The sequence below is a fragment of the Symphalangus syndactylus genome, chromosome 10 (assembly GCF_028878055.3).
Source record: "Symphalangus syndactylus isolate Jambi chromosome 10, NHGRI_mSymSyn1-v2.1_pri, whole genome shotgun sequence".
Taxonomy (NCBI): domain Eukaryota; kingdom Metazoa; phylum Chordata; class Mammalia; order Primates; family Hylobatidae; genus Symphalangus; species Symphalangus syndactylus.
Window position 1 is genome coordinate 102208115 of NC_072432.2, and position 15420 is coordinate 102223534.

The 15420-nt window shown below is 38.0% G+C and overlaps 1 protein-coding gene and 1 non-coding gene across 8 annotated transcripts in view; both read left to right on the forward strand.

Moving 5' to 3' along the window:
* Positions 1 to 15420, forward strand: part of STAG1 (STAG1 cohesin complex component) — a 424583-nt gene that overhangs the window by 313285 nt on the left and 95878 nt on the right. For all 7 annotated transcript variants that reach the window (XM_055295322.2, XM_063611315.1, XM_055295321.2 and 4 more), the window contains one exon: positions 4727 to 4830. In XM_055295322.2, the coding sequence (XP_055151297.1) occupies positions 4727 to 4830 (104 nt within the window). The remainder of the gene's footprint in view (positions 1 to 4726; positions 4831 to 15420) is intronic.
* LOC129492390 (U6 spliceosomal RNA) lies at positions 8762 to 8863 on the forward strand. Its single transcript, XR_008660849.1, has one exon. It is a non-coding gene; the product is annotated as a U6 spliceosomal RNA (small nuclear RNA).

Consider the following 15420-nt stretch of genomic DNA (forward strand, 5'->3'; position numbering starts at 1 on the left):
AAGACCAGCCTGGCCAGCATGGTGAAACCCCGTTTCTACTAAAAATCCAAAAAATTAGCCGAGTGTGGTGGCACGCGCCTTGTCATCCCAGCTACTCGGGAGACTGAGGCAGGAGAATCACAGGAACCTGGCAGGCAAGATCATGTCACTGCATTCCAGTCTGGGCAACAGAGTGAGACTCCATCTCAAAAAAAAAAAAGAAACTAAACGATAAGGGACCAGATATGGAAATTGTCATAAAAGAGCTATCTAGATAGAGGAAATAACAATTTCAAAGTATCTGAAACATGAATGATGATTATGTTCTAGGAGATGCAATAGCTGGAACATAATGAGCCAATGATACAAGATATAATAGAAGCAGAAGTCAGATGATGTAGAGCATTTTAGTTTATAAGTGAATTTATCTCATCCTAAATGTAGTAAGGTGCTTTTGAAGATTTTAAACAGGGGAGTAATGTGATCCAATGCATATTTTAAGAAAAATCCCTTTCATAAACATTGTTTGGAAGAATACATAATCATTGCAGTGGTCTCTATGAGGAATGATGGTAAAAATATAAAAGAGGGAGATGGCTTGTAAAGAGGGAAAGAGCCCATGGCAGAGTTAAAGATTGTGGATAGGGAATGAAAGCAGGAAGAGCAAGAAAGAATGAGAGTTCTACCTAACTATAAAAAGGATAAGAGATAATTATAACCTTTGCAGGCCCAGTAAAGAGGATGTTCAAGAAAGCCGTAGTTAATAATATATATTGCAGAGGAGAAAAAAGACTACACAAATCATTTTGTGATGATTTAGGTCATTGGTGATTTTAAAGCATGATTCAATGATACTATTTATATTCAGTGATACTAAAAGAGAGAAGCCAGAGTTCAAGGTGATGAGACTAAAATCAATAGTGAGGAAATGGAGATGCTGTGTAGAAAGCTGTATAGTTATATGTTGTGTTAGGAAGTTGAAATGACAGTTTGTACCATGAACAGCTACTCATTTGTTTCAACCAGTGTGGCTGTTTGGCTCATGCCTGTCGCTTAAGGCTTGTTTGCTTTCAATTTTATTATGTGGTTTTGCTGTCATATCCCAAAAGGAATTTCAATTAAATTTCAACTGTTTTTGAGTTTACCTTATCTCCCCGTTCAGGGAAAGTTTCTAAGTGGATGGCTTCAAATGATAAAGTAACAAAATTGATGGAATTGAACACTGTGCAAGGTTGAGTTATACTTCAACACTACTGTGGATTTTACTCCCACTATAATGGGAGAATGTTTCTGTTCTTGAGATAAGTTGTTCTGTCCTTCCTCACTTTCCATAAGACTGTGTTCTCTTCCTAAATAACAGACAATGCATTTAGTTCATGGGCAGCCTTGTACTTCCTTTAGCTCTAGCCAAATGTGAAAAATTATGAATTTCTGAAATCATAAAAATAGAACTTTAGTTGTTATTGAGCAAAAAGCTTTTTTTGTATTACTAGGCATTGGATCATTCAGATACAGATGGACAAGCTGATGTTTCATTTGTTTTTCCTAAGATAAGCTAAAGTTCATGTGTTTTTTTAAAAGACAATTGTTAAAACACTGAATTAAGATGTACATACATATTTTTACAGGATAATTTTGGTACAGAATAAAGAACAAGATGTCGTATCTTTTTTGCCTTTTCTTTGATTTTGCTCCAACTTAGTTTAAAATAATCAATGTAAACTTTTAAACCTTTGTAAATTAATTGAATACTTAAATTTATACCTAGTTCTGTGTCTATAATACCTACATCTACTGGTCTTCAATATAAATAAGTATACAGAGGGAAGGAGAAAGAAAGAACTAAACTATTCGAATTATCAAAATCTGAGTTTAAGGCTGGGCACAGGGCCTCACGCCTGTAATCTAGCATTTTGGGAGGCCGACGTGGGTGGATCACCTGAGGTCAGGAGTTCGAGACCAGCCAGGCCAACATGGTGAAACGCTGTCTCTACTAAAAATACAAAAATTAGCTGGGTGTGGTGGCACATGCCTGTAATCCCAGCTACTCAGGAGGCTGAGGCAGGAGAATCACTTGAACCTAGGAGGCAGAGGTTGCAGTGAGCCGAGATAACGCCACTGCACTCCAGCCTGGGTGACAGAGTGAGACTCCACCTCCAAAAAATCCAAAAATATCTGAGTTTAAAAATATATAAGAATGAGGCCAGGCGTGGTGGCTCATGCTTGGAATCTCAGCGCTTTGGGAGGCTGAGGCTGGTGGATCACTTGAGGTCAGGAGTTTGAGACCAGCCTGGCCATCATGGTGAAACACTGACTCTCCTAAAAATACAAAAATTAGCTGGGTGTGGTGGCACACCTGTAATCCCAGCTACTCAGGAGGCTGAAGCAGGAGAATCCTTTGAACCTGGGAGGCAGAGGTTGCAGTGAGCTGAGATCATGCCACTGCCTTCTGGCCTGGATGACAGAGCAAGACCATTTCAAAAAGACAGGCCGGGTGCAGTGGATCACGAGGTCAGGGGTTCAAGACCAGCATGGCCAAGTTGGTGAAACTCCGTCTCTACTAAAACTACAAAAATCAGCTAGGAGCTGTGGCAGCCACCTGTAATCCCAGCTACTTGGGAGGCTGAGGCAGGAGAATCACTGGAACCTGGGCGGCAGAGGTTGCAGTGAGCCAAGATCGCCTCACTGCACTCCAGCCTGGGCGACAGAGTGAAATGCTGTCTCAAAACAAAGAAAAAAAGAATTCAGGAAAGTATAGAATCTGTGTGAAGGAAACCATAGTTTTAATTAAATGACTTAAGATCTCAAAAGTGAAAAGCTATATTGTATTTCTAGCTGAAAAGGTCTTTTTTTATGGTACTAGTCATAATTCCAGTGGGTTTGAGAGAGTTCTGGGAGGTATGGTGAATACGAACTAACTAAGCAAAATAATTTTAAAGTTTATGTAGAATTTTAAGCTTATGCTGAAAAGACAGTATAGCAGAGTGCTTAAGAGAACTGACTCTGGGGTCAAACTACCTGAGTTCATATATTAGCTCTACTACTAGCTAAGTGCATTTTTCTGCGGCTCATTCTCCCTGTCTGTAAAGTGAGGATATTAGTTCCTATCTCTTGGAAATGTTTTGTGGATAAAACAAGTTATTACATATAAGCCACTATGATAGTGCTTTAGATATAGAAAATTCTTAATAAATTAATTGCTATTAGCATTATAGAAATTAAGCAAAATTTTAGAAAAGGGGCTAGATAAGAGAAACGTGCTTATGTATTCAAGTTGGTTGAATTAAGTTGCATATTAAGTTATAACAAATTATGCCATAAGTCTAGTATAGTCAAAGCAGTAAAGCATTGTCATAGAAATATACAAATAGATTAGTGAAACTAAAGAATCCAAAAATACCTGAACCATGTTTAAAAATGACATTTAAATTAAAAAGGGAAATCTGGTTTAACAGTGGTGGAGACAACTGGCTATTTGGTGGGAATAAACAGGCCCACTTACTGTCATCAGAAATAAATGCCAAATAGGTTAAAAATACAAAAGTAAGCAATCAAGAGAGACAGAAAAAGTGAAAGGAAGGAAGAGCAAAAGAGCAAGCAAGCACACGAGACAGCAAAAGATGAAATAAATTAGAAGAAAATGAAGAACATATTAGTGTAATCTCCAGGACAGAGAGATCTTTGAAGGCAATACAAGAAACCTGGAAGCCATAAAACAAAAGGAGACAGACGTGACTTTAAAAATTAACAATTTCTGTCTGACAAAAGATACCATGAAGAGTCTGATAACAAATGACAAACTGGGAGAAAATACTTGCATCATTCAAAAGATAAAAAGTACTACCCCTACCATACAAGAGTTCTCAGATTGATAAGAAAGGTGAATAGCAGCACAAAAACAGGTGAAGAATAAACATAGACAAATCTTAGGGAAAAATAGAAAATATATTCCACTTAACTAATTAGTAGATAGGAAGGAGCAAAATAATAACCAAATATCCCTTTTCAACCATTGGACTGGCAAAAATTAAAATGGTTTATAACATCTAGTGTTCACAGGGATATAAGGAACCAAACATTTGTAACATTGCAGTTGGGGGTGGGTATAAATTATAATAAATAATCTTATGATTTCTCAATATCAAGATCTTGCCATTTGAATCCATTATTTCTTCTTTGGAGAATTTATTGTACAGAAATAAATGTATCAGTTACATAAATATATATCTATTAATGATGTTTATTGAAGCATTGTTCAGTGTCAAAAATCAGGAAATTGAATGACCATAAGTAGAAGGCTGACTAAATTATGGTACATACATTAGATAGTAACTTATTAAGATAATTATTATGTGTGTGTATTGACTTGAAAAATATTAAGTCTGTTAAGTTTTTAAAAACATACGGCAGTCTTTTTTATTAAAAAAGAAAAATTCTATTATGAGTTTTGAAATTATGTAGAAGGAAACACAGTGAAATTTTAGAATTGCCTAACTCAGAAAGGTAGCATTAGAAGAGACCAGAGTTTATCCTCTTATTCTTTACTTTGTATCTCTTTCCTATTTGACTTATGACAGCAAGCACATAATTACTTTAAAAAAAAAAAATAGCAAAGTACAGAGCTTAACTTTAGTCTTTAAAATAAGCAGTAATAGAATGTTTTCAATTTTTTTATAATGTGTTCATTTTTAATACGTGGTTATTGTAAAACTGTCTACTCATGCTCATGTATTTTGTTTTACCTTAGCAATGTCTGATCGTCAAGAGAGTGCTCTTATAGAGCTAATGGTTTGTACAATTCGTCAAGCTGCTGAGGCACATCCTCCAGTGGGAAGGGGTACCGGCAAGAGAGTAAGTTACATTAGTGAGAAATCTCCTAAAAGGTTTTTAATGGCAATTAACTGTCTTAAATATTTGGAAATTTTACTGACAATTGTATCCCTAAAAACATGGTATTTTTATAAATGATGGACTATGGTGCTTCATCTTTATATCCTATATGCTATACTCAGGTTCCAAAAATAGAGTCTTTCTTTCATGCTCCCATAGCACCTGTACCTGCTTCTGTTTTTGTAGTTATATATTTTTTATATATATATTTTAAGGATTTTTATGTCTATTAAAAGTACATAAAGGCTCTAGAAGCAAAATGCCTAGTTTGCAAGTTCTTCTATTTAGCAGCTATATAATCTTTAGATAAATGAATGATTTTTGTATGTCTTAGTTTCCTTATCTGTAATATGGGACTGATAATACAGGTATTTATATTAAAGATGAGTTGAGGTAATCTTAGATGGAGAGACTCCTGGCTCTGTTGGTTTGAAGAGGTAGGCAGATCTTTCTGCAAAAAGCAAGTATAAAACTAGAATGTATTGTCAAAAACATTACATCAGGGCTCTGGAAATTCAACAAAGATAAAAAAACACACATTGGGAAATATTTTTGCCTGAAAAATTGATAGAGCTTCAGGTAAAAGCAGCAGAAGTCTGTGGCCTTCTTGCCAATACACATGTACCCACATGCTTGGTCGATAAGATCTGTAGTTTGTTACCAGAGTGGCACTGGGTGCAAAAACCAGAAGCTTTGTTGTCAGAGAGAATGGATTAAACATGGACAAGTAATAAAGCCCACAGCTTTTGTTAATTACAAGTAGAGAACTTGGTAGAAACAAACAGGAAAAACCTACAGCTTTGATAATCTGGGGTTGTGATAAGAGTACTAAGTAACTGTAAAATCTTAGAAATGAGAAAGCTATAAAAAGATTAGCTATGCTCTCCGTACATCCCTGGCGGACTAGGAAACCTTAGAGACATTAATGGAAAGTAAAAGTCAAGCAAAATCTAAGAACTGGGTGAACTTTGAACATGCTCCCTAACCAACAACAGATCGTTTCTCAGAGGAGTGAAAGCCTGATTGAAGCCACAAATATTGCAATATTTGAACACAGCCTCTTCCCAAATGATTGGTTGACTACTAATTTATTCAAACACAACGAGGACTCCTAGGAAGACAGGCTAAAAAACAAAAGTAAGAATAAAAATTCTGAGCAGAGATAGCAGAAGTAACACACTGTGGGGGAAACAGATTATTCAGTTTACATTAAAGATTCCCTTTAAAAAATTGGAAACTTTTATAATTACAAAAAATTAAAATCTGTAGTTAAAAATTGAAACCTGCCAGGCGCAGTGGCTCATGCCTGTAATCCCAGCACTTACAAGGCCAAGGTGGGGCATCACTTGAAGTCAAGAGTACAAGACCAGCCTGGCCAACATAGTGAAGCCCCATCTCTACTAAAAATACAAAAATGAGCTGGGCAGGGTGGCATGTGCCTGTAGTTCCAGCTACTCGGGAGGCTGAAGCAGGAGAATCACTTGAACCCAGAGGCAGAGGTTGCAGGGAGCCGAGATCATGCCACTGCCCTCCAGCCTGGGTGACAGCAAGACTCTGTCCCAAAAAAAAAGAAAAAAATTAAAATCCTTAGTTACTGTATTATCCAAAAATGTCTACTTTCAAGAAAAACTACAACCATGCAAAGAAACAGTAAAATGTGACCATACTCAGGAAAAAAAAGCAGACAATAGAAATGCCTTCTCAGTAGGCCTATATGTTGGATTTAGCAGGCAAAGACTTCGGAGGCCTTTTAATAAATATATTCAAAGAATTACAGGAAAATATGAAAACAAGAAGTAGAGAATCTCAATAATGAAAACCCAAATGGAATTTCTGGTGAGAAGTACAATGTAGAAATTTAAAATTAACTGAATAAGTTAATTAGCAGATTTAAGATGATGAAAGAAACAATAGAAGAACATGAAGATTAATAGAAATTATCCATTCTGAAGAACAGAGAAGAAAAAAGATTGAAGAAATATTATCAGAGCCTCAGAAATGTGTGGAACATCATCATGTGCACTGAAATATGTATAATGGGAATCCCAGAAGGAAAGGAGAGAGGGATAGAGGCAGAAAAAATATTTGAAGAAATAATCACTGAAAACCTCCCAAATTTGATGAGAGACAATTTACAGATTCAAGAAGGTTAACAAAATCCAAATAAAATAAACACAAAAGTTCCACATATAGACACAACATAGTCACATTGTTAAAAGACAAAGACAAAAAATCTTGAAAGCAACAAGAGATAAACAACTAATGTAGAGGGCAGTAGCAACAGTATTAACAGTTAGCTTACCAGAAACAATGGAGCCCAGAAGACAGTGGAATGACATATTCAATGAAAGTCAACAAAATGGCCAACCAAGAATTATAAATTTAATAAGATTATCTTCCAAAGATGAAGGTGTAAAAAACCATTACCAGAGAAACAAAAAAGAAAAATTTGGAGAATGTGTTGCTAGATCTCCCATACCAGAAATGCTCAAAGAAGTCTTTCAGCCGGGCACAGTGGCTCATGCCTGTAATCCCAGCACTTTGGGAGGCCGAGGCGGGTGGATCACAAGGTCAGGAGTTCGACTCCAGCCTGGCCAACATGGTGAAACCCTATCTGTACTAAAAATACAAAAATTAGCCAGGCATGGTGGCACACGCTTGTAGTCCCAGCTACTCGGAAGGCTGAGGCAGGAGAATCTCTTGAACCCAGGAGGCCTAGGTTGTGGTGAGCTAAGATCGTGCCACTGCACTCCAGCCTGGGCAACAGAGTGAGACTGTGACTCAAAAAAAAAGAAAAGTCCTTCAAGCCATAAGGAATATCATAAGGTGATAAAACAAATCCACAAGAAGGAATGAGAAAAGAAAAAAGAAGGAATGGGCCGGGCGTGGTTGCTCACACCTGTAGTCCTCTCACTTTGGGAGGCCAAGGCAGGTGGATTACCTAAGGTTAGGAGTTCAAGACCAGCCTGGCCAACATGGCGAAACCCCATCTCTACTAAAATTAAAAAATTAGCTGGGCATGGTGGTACATGCCTGTAATCCCAGCTACTCGAGAGGCTGAGGCAGGAGAATTGCTTGAACCCAGAAGGCAGAAGTTTCAGTGAGCCGAGATCACCCCAGTGTACTCTAGCCTGTGTGACAGAGTAAGACTCCGTCTCAAAAAACAAAAGGAAGAGTGTAAATCTGAAATGGTAAGTATGTGAGTGGATATAAAAGGCAAAAGGCTGTGTGTGTGTGTGTGTGTGTGTGTGTGTGTGTGTCTGTGTCTATTTCCTTCTCTTAATTTCCTTGAAAGAACATGAAATTATTTAAATCAAGCTTGTCCAACCTGTGGCGTGCAGGCTGCACGTGGCCCAGGATGGCTTTGAATGCAACCCAACACAAATTTGTAAACTTAAAACATTATGAGATATTTTCGCTTTCTTTTTTTTGCTTTTTTTTTTTTTTTTTAAGCTCTTCAGCTGTCGTTAGTGGTAGTGTATTTTATGTGTGGCCCCAGACAGTTGTTCTTCCACTGTGGCCCAGGGAAGCCAAAAAATTGGATACCCCTGATTTAAATAGATAATTATAGCACTATAGTGCTGAGATTATAACATAAATATATGTGACAAGAGTAACACAAAAGGGAAAAAGATATGGAACTATATTGGAGCAAAGTTGCTATGTTTTATTATAATTAATTCAATATCAACCTGAAGTCAGTTATAAGTTAAAAATGTATATTATACTCCCTACAGTAATCATTCATATTTAAAAATAAAAAACAGGAATTACAGTGGTCCTCATCTGTTAGAGACTTACGCTGAAATATTTAAGGGTGAAATTATATACCATTTACCCTTGAACAATGCAGGGGTTAGTGGCACTGACCTGCACAGTCAAAAATCCATGTGTGCTCGCTTCGGCAGCAGATATACTGCATTCGGATCAGTACAGAGAAGATGAGCGTGGCCCCTGTGCAAGGGTAACATGCAAATTTATGAAACATTTTTATGAATCTTAAAATTTAAAAAATTGACATGTAACTTTTGATTCCCCCAGAACTTAACTACTATAGTCTACCAATAGCCTAAATGATCAGAAGCCTTAAAGCTGTTAACACAAACAATGGATTAACACATTTTGTATGTAATATGTATTATACACTGTATTCTTACAATAAAGTAAGCTAGAGGAGAAAAAAGTTTTTAAGAAAATCATAAGGAAGAGAAAATATATTTACTATTAACTGGATCAGCATAAAAGTCTTCATCCTTGACATGTTGACATTGAGTACACTGAGGAAGAGGAAGCGGGTTTTTGTCTTGCTGTCTCCAGTGGCAGAGGCAGAAAAGATGGAGGAGGTGGAAGGAGAGACAGGTGCACTCACTGTAACTTTACAGAAATACATTGTAATTTCTGTCTTTTTGCTTTTTCATTCTGTGTGATACCAATCCTCCTTCCACTATTTGCTTTAATTTCAGTGCCCACGTAATACAAGGGTCTGTGTCACCAAAGAAGCAAAAGTAGTCTTAAAATTGGAACTCCTCTGCCAAATTATCTAATGTTGATTTAGGTACCCCTTCTTCAGCATTTTCTTCCTCATCATCTGGTACCAGTTCAGAAGCACTCATCTCCATCAAGTCATCCTCTATTAGTTCCTCTGGTGTAGTCTTTTTTGTTTTTGAGACAGAGTTTCACTCTTGTCATCCAGGCTGGAGTGCAGTGGCGTGATCTGGGCTCACTGCAACCTCCGCCTCCCGGGTTCAAGCGATTCTCCTGCCTCAGACTCCCAAGTACCAGAGATTACATGTGCCCGCCAGCAGGGCCAGCTAGTTTTTGTATTTTTAGTAGACACAGGGTTTCGCCATTTTGGCCAGGCTGGTCTCGAACTCCTGACTTCAGGTCATCCACCCGTTTCGGCCTCCCAAAGTGCTGGGATTACAGGTGTGAGCCACCTCTCCCAGCCTTTTTTTTGAGACAGAATCTCACTCTGTTCCAGGCTGGAGTGCAGTGATGCTATCTGGGTTTACTGCAACCTCTGCCTCATGGGTTCAAGTAATTCTCCTGCCTCAGCCTCCCGAGTAGCTGGCTTTTACAGGCCTGTGCCACCACGCCCAGCTAGTTTTCTGTATTTTTAGTAGATATGGGGTTTCACCATGTTGGCCAGGCTGGTCTCAAACTCCTGACCTCAGGTGATTCTCCCACCTTGGCATCCCACAGTGCGGGGATTACAGACATGCGCCATCATTCCTGGCTGGTGTCTATTCTCTCTAATTTCTCTAAGATCTGTATGTTGAAGTCTTTCATTCCCCACATTTTATAATATAACCACAATCTCTTTGATGATTTTCTTGATTGGTTCTGTCATAAGTTCTGTGAAATCATACATGACATCTGGACACAGTTTTCTCCAACAGGTATTTATTTTGGGGGGCTTGATGGCTTTAGAACAACAATGGCATTTTCAGTGGTGTAATTCTTCCAGACTTTCATCATATTCTGTCAGGGTTCTCTTTAATAGTGTTGACAGCCCTTTCCATTGAGTACTACGTTTAGTGACCTTTAAGGGTTCTATGGACCCCTGATCTGTAGGCTGATTTAGAGATACTGTGTTTAGGAGCAAGTAGACCATTTTGATGCCTGTGATATTGAACTTACTGGGTTCTGGTTGGTCAGGGGCATTGTCCGTTATCAGAAGAACTTTAAAAGGCAATCCGTTACTGGCCAGGTACTTCCTGGCTTCAGAGACTTTAAAGCGTCAGTGGAAACCAATCCAGAAAAGGGGTTCTTGTTGTCCAGGCGTTCTTGTTACACATTACTGGCAAAAAAGACTGGCAGCTGATGTTTATCTATTCCCTTCAAGGCTTTTGAGAGTTAGCAGCTTTACAGATAAGGGCAGACCTGATCATAAACCCAGCTTCATTTGCGCAAATGAGTAGATTAGTGTATTTCTTCTTGCTTTAAAGTGGTGCTCACTTCTCTTCCTTACTGGTAAGTGTCCTTTGTGGCATTTTTTTTTTTTTTTTTTTTTTTCCCGGAATAGGGCACTTTGATCTACATTAAAAACCTGTGCAGGCAGATATCCTTTTCTTTAGTGATTTTCTTAATGGTGTCTTGGAGAGTGGTCAGCTGCCTCTTTGTCAGCAGAAACTGTTTTTCCTGTTCTCTTGACATTTTTAAAGTGAAATCTCTTTCTAAAATTATCAAACTATCCTTTGCTGGCTTTAAATTCTCAGCTTTGTAACCTTCACATTCCTTTTGCTTTAAAATTGTTACTATATGACTTCACTTTTTTTTAATCATGAGTATAGGTGTGCCTTTTTTATAGCAATTCTGCACCCATATATAAGCTGTACTTTTAATATGAAATAAAAAGGTATTTTGCAAAGGTACAGTGGTTTTTGCACCTGCTAGTATAGCAGTAATGGCTTTAAGAATTTTTTTTTTTTTTACAACGGTCCTTATACCAGATTCATTTATCTTGAAATGGTGGGCAACTGTAGCTGCAGATATATCAAGCAATTTAATTTTTTTCTTTAAATTTTTACTTGTAGTAACTTTTCTCTGCTTCTTGGGAACACTTCCAGCATCACTAGTAGCACATATGGGTCCCATGATGTTATTCAAGGTTTATGGTATTTTACTAAACATGATAAGTGAGAACCACAAGATCACTTTTGACTATGATACACAATTCACTGGAGAGACCAACTGTTCATGCAAAGATGATTAGTGTCACGGGGCTTTTTTAGTGAATACTTGGCAGTACTTGAGCTCACTGCAATAGCAACAGTATTGGGTGTACAATATTACTGTAGTAGAATGTGTGCTATAGTTAATTCTGTACAGTTATGATTAATACTATGTCTTTTTCTTTCTTTTTTTTTTTTGAGTTGGAGTCTTGCTCTGTTGCCCAGGCAGGAGTGCAGTGGTGTGATCTCGGCTCACTTCAACCTCTGCCTCCCGGGTTCAAGCAATTCTCCTGCCTCAGCTTCCTGAGCAGCTGGGATTACATGTGCGTGCCACCACATCCCACTAATTTTTTTTTTTTTTTTTTTTTTTTTAAGAGACAAGTCTCGCTCTGTCACCCAGTCTGGAGTGCAGTGGCACGATCTTGGCTCACTGCAAGCTCTGCCTCCTGGATTCATGCCATTCTCCTGCCTCAGCCTCCCAAGTAGCTGGGACTACAGGCGCCACACCCGGCTAATTTTTGTATTTTTAGTAGAGGCAGGGTTTCACCATGTTAGCCAGGATGGTCTTCATCTCCTGACCTCATGATCCACCCACCTCGGCCTCCCAAAGTTTGGGATTACAAGCGTGAGCCACCGCGCTCAGCCTGTATTTTGTAGTAGAGATGGGGTTTCATTATGTTGGCCAAACTGCTCTTGAACTCCTGATGTCCAGTGATCTGTCTGTCTCAGCCTCCCAAAGTGCTGGGATTACAGGCATGAGCCACCATTCCTAGCCATAATACTATATCTTTTTTTTTTTTTTTTTTGAGACGGAGTCTCGCTGTCTCCCCCAGGTTAGAGTGCAGTGGCGCGATCTCAGCTCACTGCAAGCTCCACCTCCTGGGTTCACACCATTCTCCTGCCTCAGCTGGGACTACAGGTGCCCGCCAACACGCCTGGCTAATTTTTTGTATTTTTAGTAGAAACGGGGTTTCACCGTGTTAGCCAAGATGGTCTCGATCTCCTGACCTCGTGATCTGCCCGCCTCGGCCTCCCAAAGGAGCCACCGCTCCTGGCCCATAATACTATATCTTTATTCACATTGCTATCATGTGCGAATGGTGCCATGTACAATCTGTAAGTGTGTGTGTGAGTTTTGATTAATTTTAAGTTCTTACAATATATTCGTATATATTTTATAGTAGTGAATGTTAAATATCTACATATATTTTATACATCATGATGAATCTAAATTTGCTTTGGTTTTCCAATATTTCTAGGCTACATGGCTTGTCTGCAAGTTTTTTTTAGCTGTTGCAAATCTCCAAAAATTTTCCAATATGTTTATTGAAAAAAATCTGCATATAAATGAACCATGTAGTTCCAAACTATGTTGTTCAAGGGACAAATGTACAAGGATTTCCCCTAAAATGCCATAGAAAAAAAAAAACTGTGGGAGAATTAATGAAACAAGAATGACAGTGCTAATGGTTATTGTTCTGCTTTTGAGTGTTTCTGAAATTTTCCTTAATAGTCTTTAAAGTATATGCTGTCCCAACTTTGACTAGTGATAAGCCCCTTCATATTTCTTGTCCTTTTCACATATCTTCTTATTTTTTAATTACTTTCTTGCTTTCTTGGGAAACAAGATGCCCCAGGTTCACTTTCTACCTTTACTACCTTTACTCCTTCACTTTCTACCTTTACATTCCTAGACATACATGTAGTTCCCTTAATTGCTTTGTGCAGAGCTAAACACAGTAGTTAGTAGATCATTCAAAAGTGATTATTTTATATGCTTAAAAGATTAAACAACAAGACCAGGCGTGGTGTATCACTTGAGGTCAGGAGTTTGAGACCAGCCTCATCAATAGTTAATCTGTTGCAGTGTAACAAATTACTCCAAAGTTAAAGATGTGTGAAATAATAAGCCTTTATTATCTCATACAGTTTCTGTAGGTCAGAAATTTGGGAAGAGCTTAACTGTTCTTTTGGCTTAGGGTCTTCCATAGGGTTGCAGTGAAGATGTTAGCCTAGGCTTTAGCATCTGAAGACTTGACTTGGAATTGCAGAATCCACTTCCACAATGGCTTACAAGCTCTTGAATTTTAGATTCCACACTACCCTAGCACAAAAATCAGCCATTTCTCCAATGAGCCATGGTTCCTTTTAATACAGAATAATATTTAAAGATTAAAATACTAGCACTCAGTTAAGAGGATGTACTTACTGTTAATTGCTTATGATTTCTGCTAGTTGCTGTTAGTAGACAAAGCTAATAAATGTGTGTGTGTATATATACTATATATATATAGTATATATAGTATATATATTGTATATATATTGTATATACTATATATAGTATATATTGTATATATTATATATACTATATATAGTATATATACTATATAGTATATATAGTATATATACTATATACTATATATAGTATATATACTATATAGTATATATAGTATATATACTATATACTATATATAGTATATATACTATATAGTATATATAGTATATATACTATATAATATTATATTATATATATATTAAATACGCGCATGTATTTAAATCATACATTCGTATTGGCATTTGACCTAAATTTAGCCTTAGTAGAGTTTTTACCTCTTTGAATTCATGAGTTTTTTTCCCAAACTAATTTTTTTTGAAATAGGTAAAACATTTACATAGTTAAAAAGTCAAAACCATGTGAAAAGATATAGTCAGAGAAATCTTATTTATATACCTTTCTCTACACCTCATTCTTATTAGTAACCATTTTTGTTTCTGGTTTATTCTTCAGGTGTTTCATTTTGCACAAATAGGTAAAGGCATGTACACATACAGATATATATATTCATATTTCCCATTCCACCCACTCACCCCCCAATCTTTTACCAAAGATACTATACTTTATATACTATTCTATACCTTTCTTTTTTTAGCAGTGTATCCTGGAAATCAGTCCATATCTTTATGTGGAGGTCTTCATTTTCTTCTGGCTGTATAGTGTCTATTAGATGGATGCACTACTGAAAGTTCACCTATGCACAGTCTTTTGGACTGTTGCTAGTCTTTTGCTACTAGAAATAATGAATAATCAGCTGGGCACGGCGGCTCACGCCTGTAATCCCAACACTTTGGAAGGCCGGGTGGGCAGATCACGAGGTTGGGAGATTGAGACCATCGTGGCCAACATGAAGAAACCCCGTCTCTACTAAAAATACAAAAATTAGCTGGGTGTGGTGGTGCGTGCCTGTAATCCCAGCTACTCAGAAGGCTGAGGCAGAAGAATCTCTTAAACCAGGGAGTCAGAGGTTGCAGTGAGCCAAGATTGCACCACTGCACTCCAGCCTGGCGACAGAGCGAGACTCCATCAAAAAAGAAATAATGAATAATCTTATGCATATCTCGTTACTTGTACCAGGTGTGTTGGTGAGATAGAATTGGTATTGCTAGGTCAAAGGAAAAATATGCATACAATTTTGTTAGATATTGGCAAATTCCTTCTTCATAGGTGTCATGCCATTTTGTTATCCCCCTCAGAGGTATTTTGAGGACTAGATGAGTTCATGTATGTAGAGTGCCTAACAAAATGACCACTCAGGCTGGGCACAGTGGCTCACGCCTGTAATCCCAGCACTTTGGGAGGCCGAGATGGGCGGATCACTTGCGGTCAGGAGTTAGACCAGCCTGGCCAATATGGTGAAAACTCGTCTCTACCAAAAATACAAAACTTAGCCTAACTTAGTGGTACGCACCTGTAGTCCCAGCTACTTGGGAGGCTGAGGCAGGAGAATCGCTCAAACCCAGGAAGCAAAGCGGATGTTGCAGTGAGCCAATATCGCGCCATTGCACTCCAGCCTGGGTGTCACAACGAGACTTCGTCTCG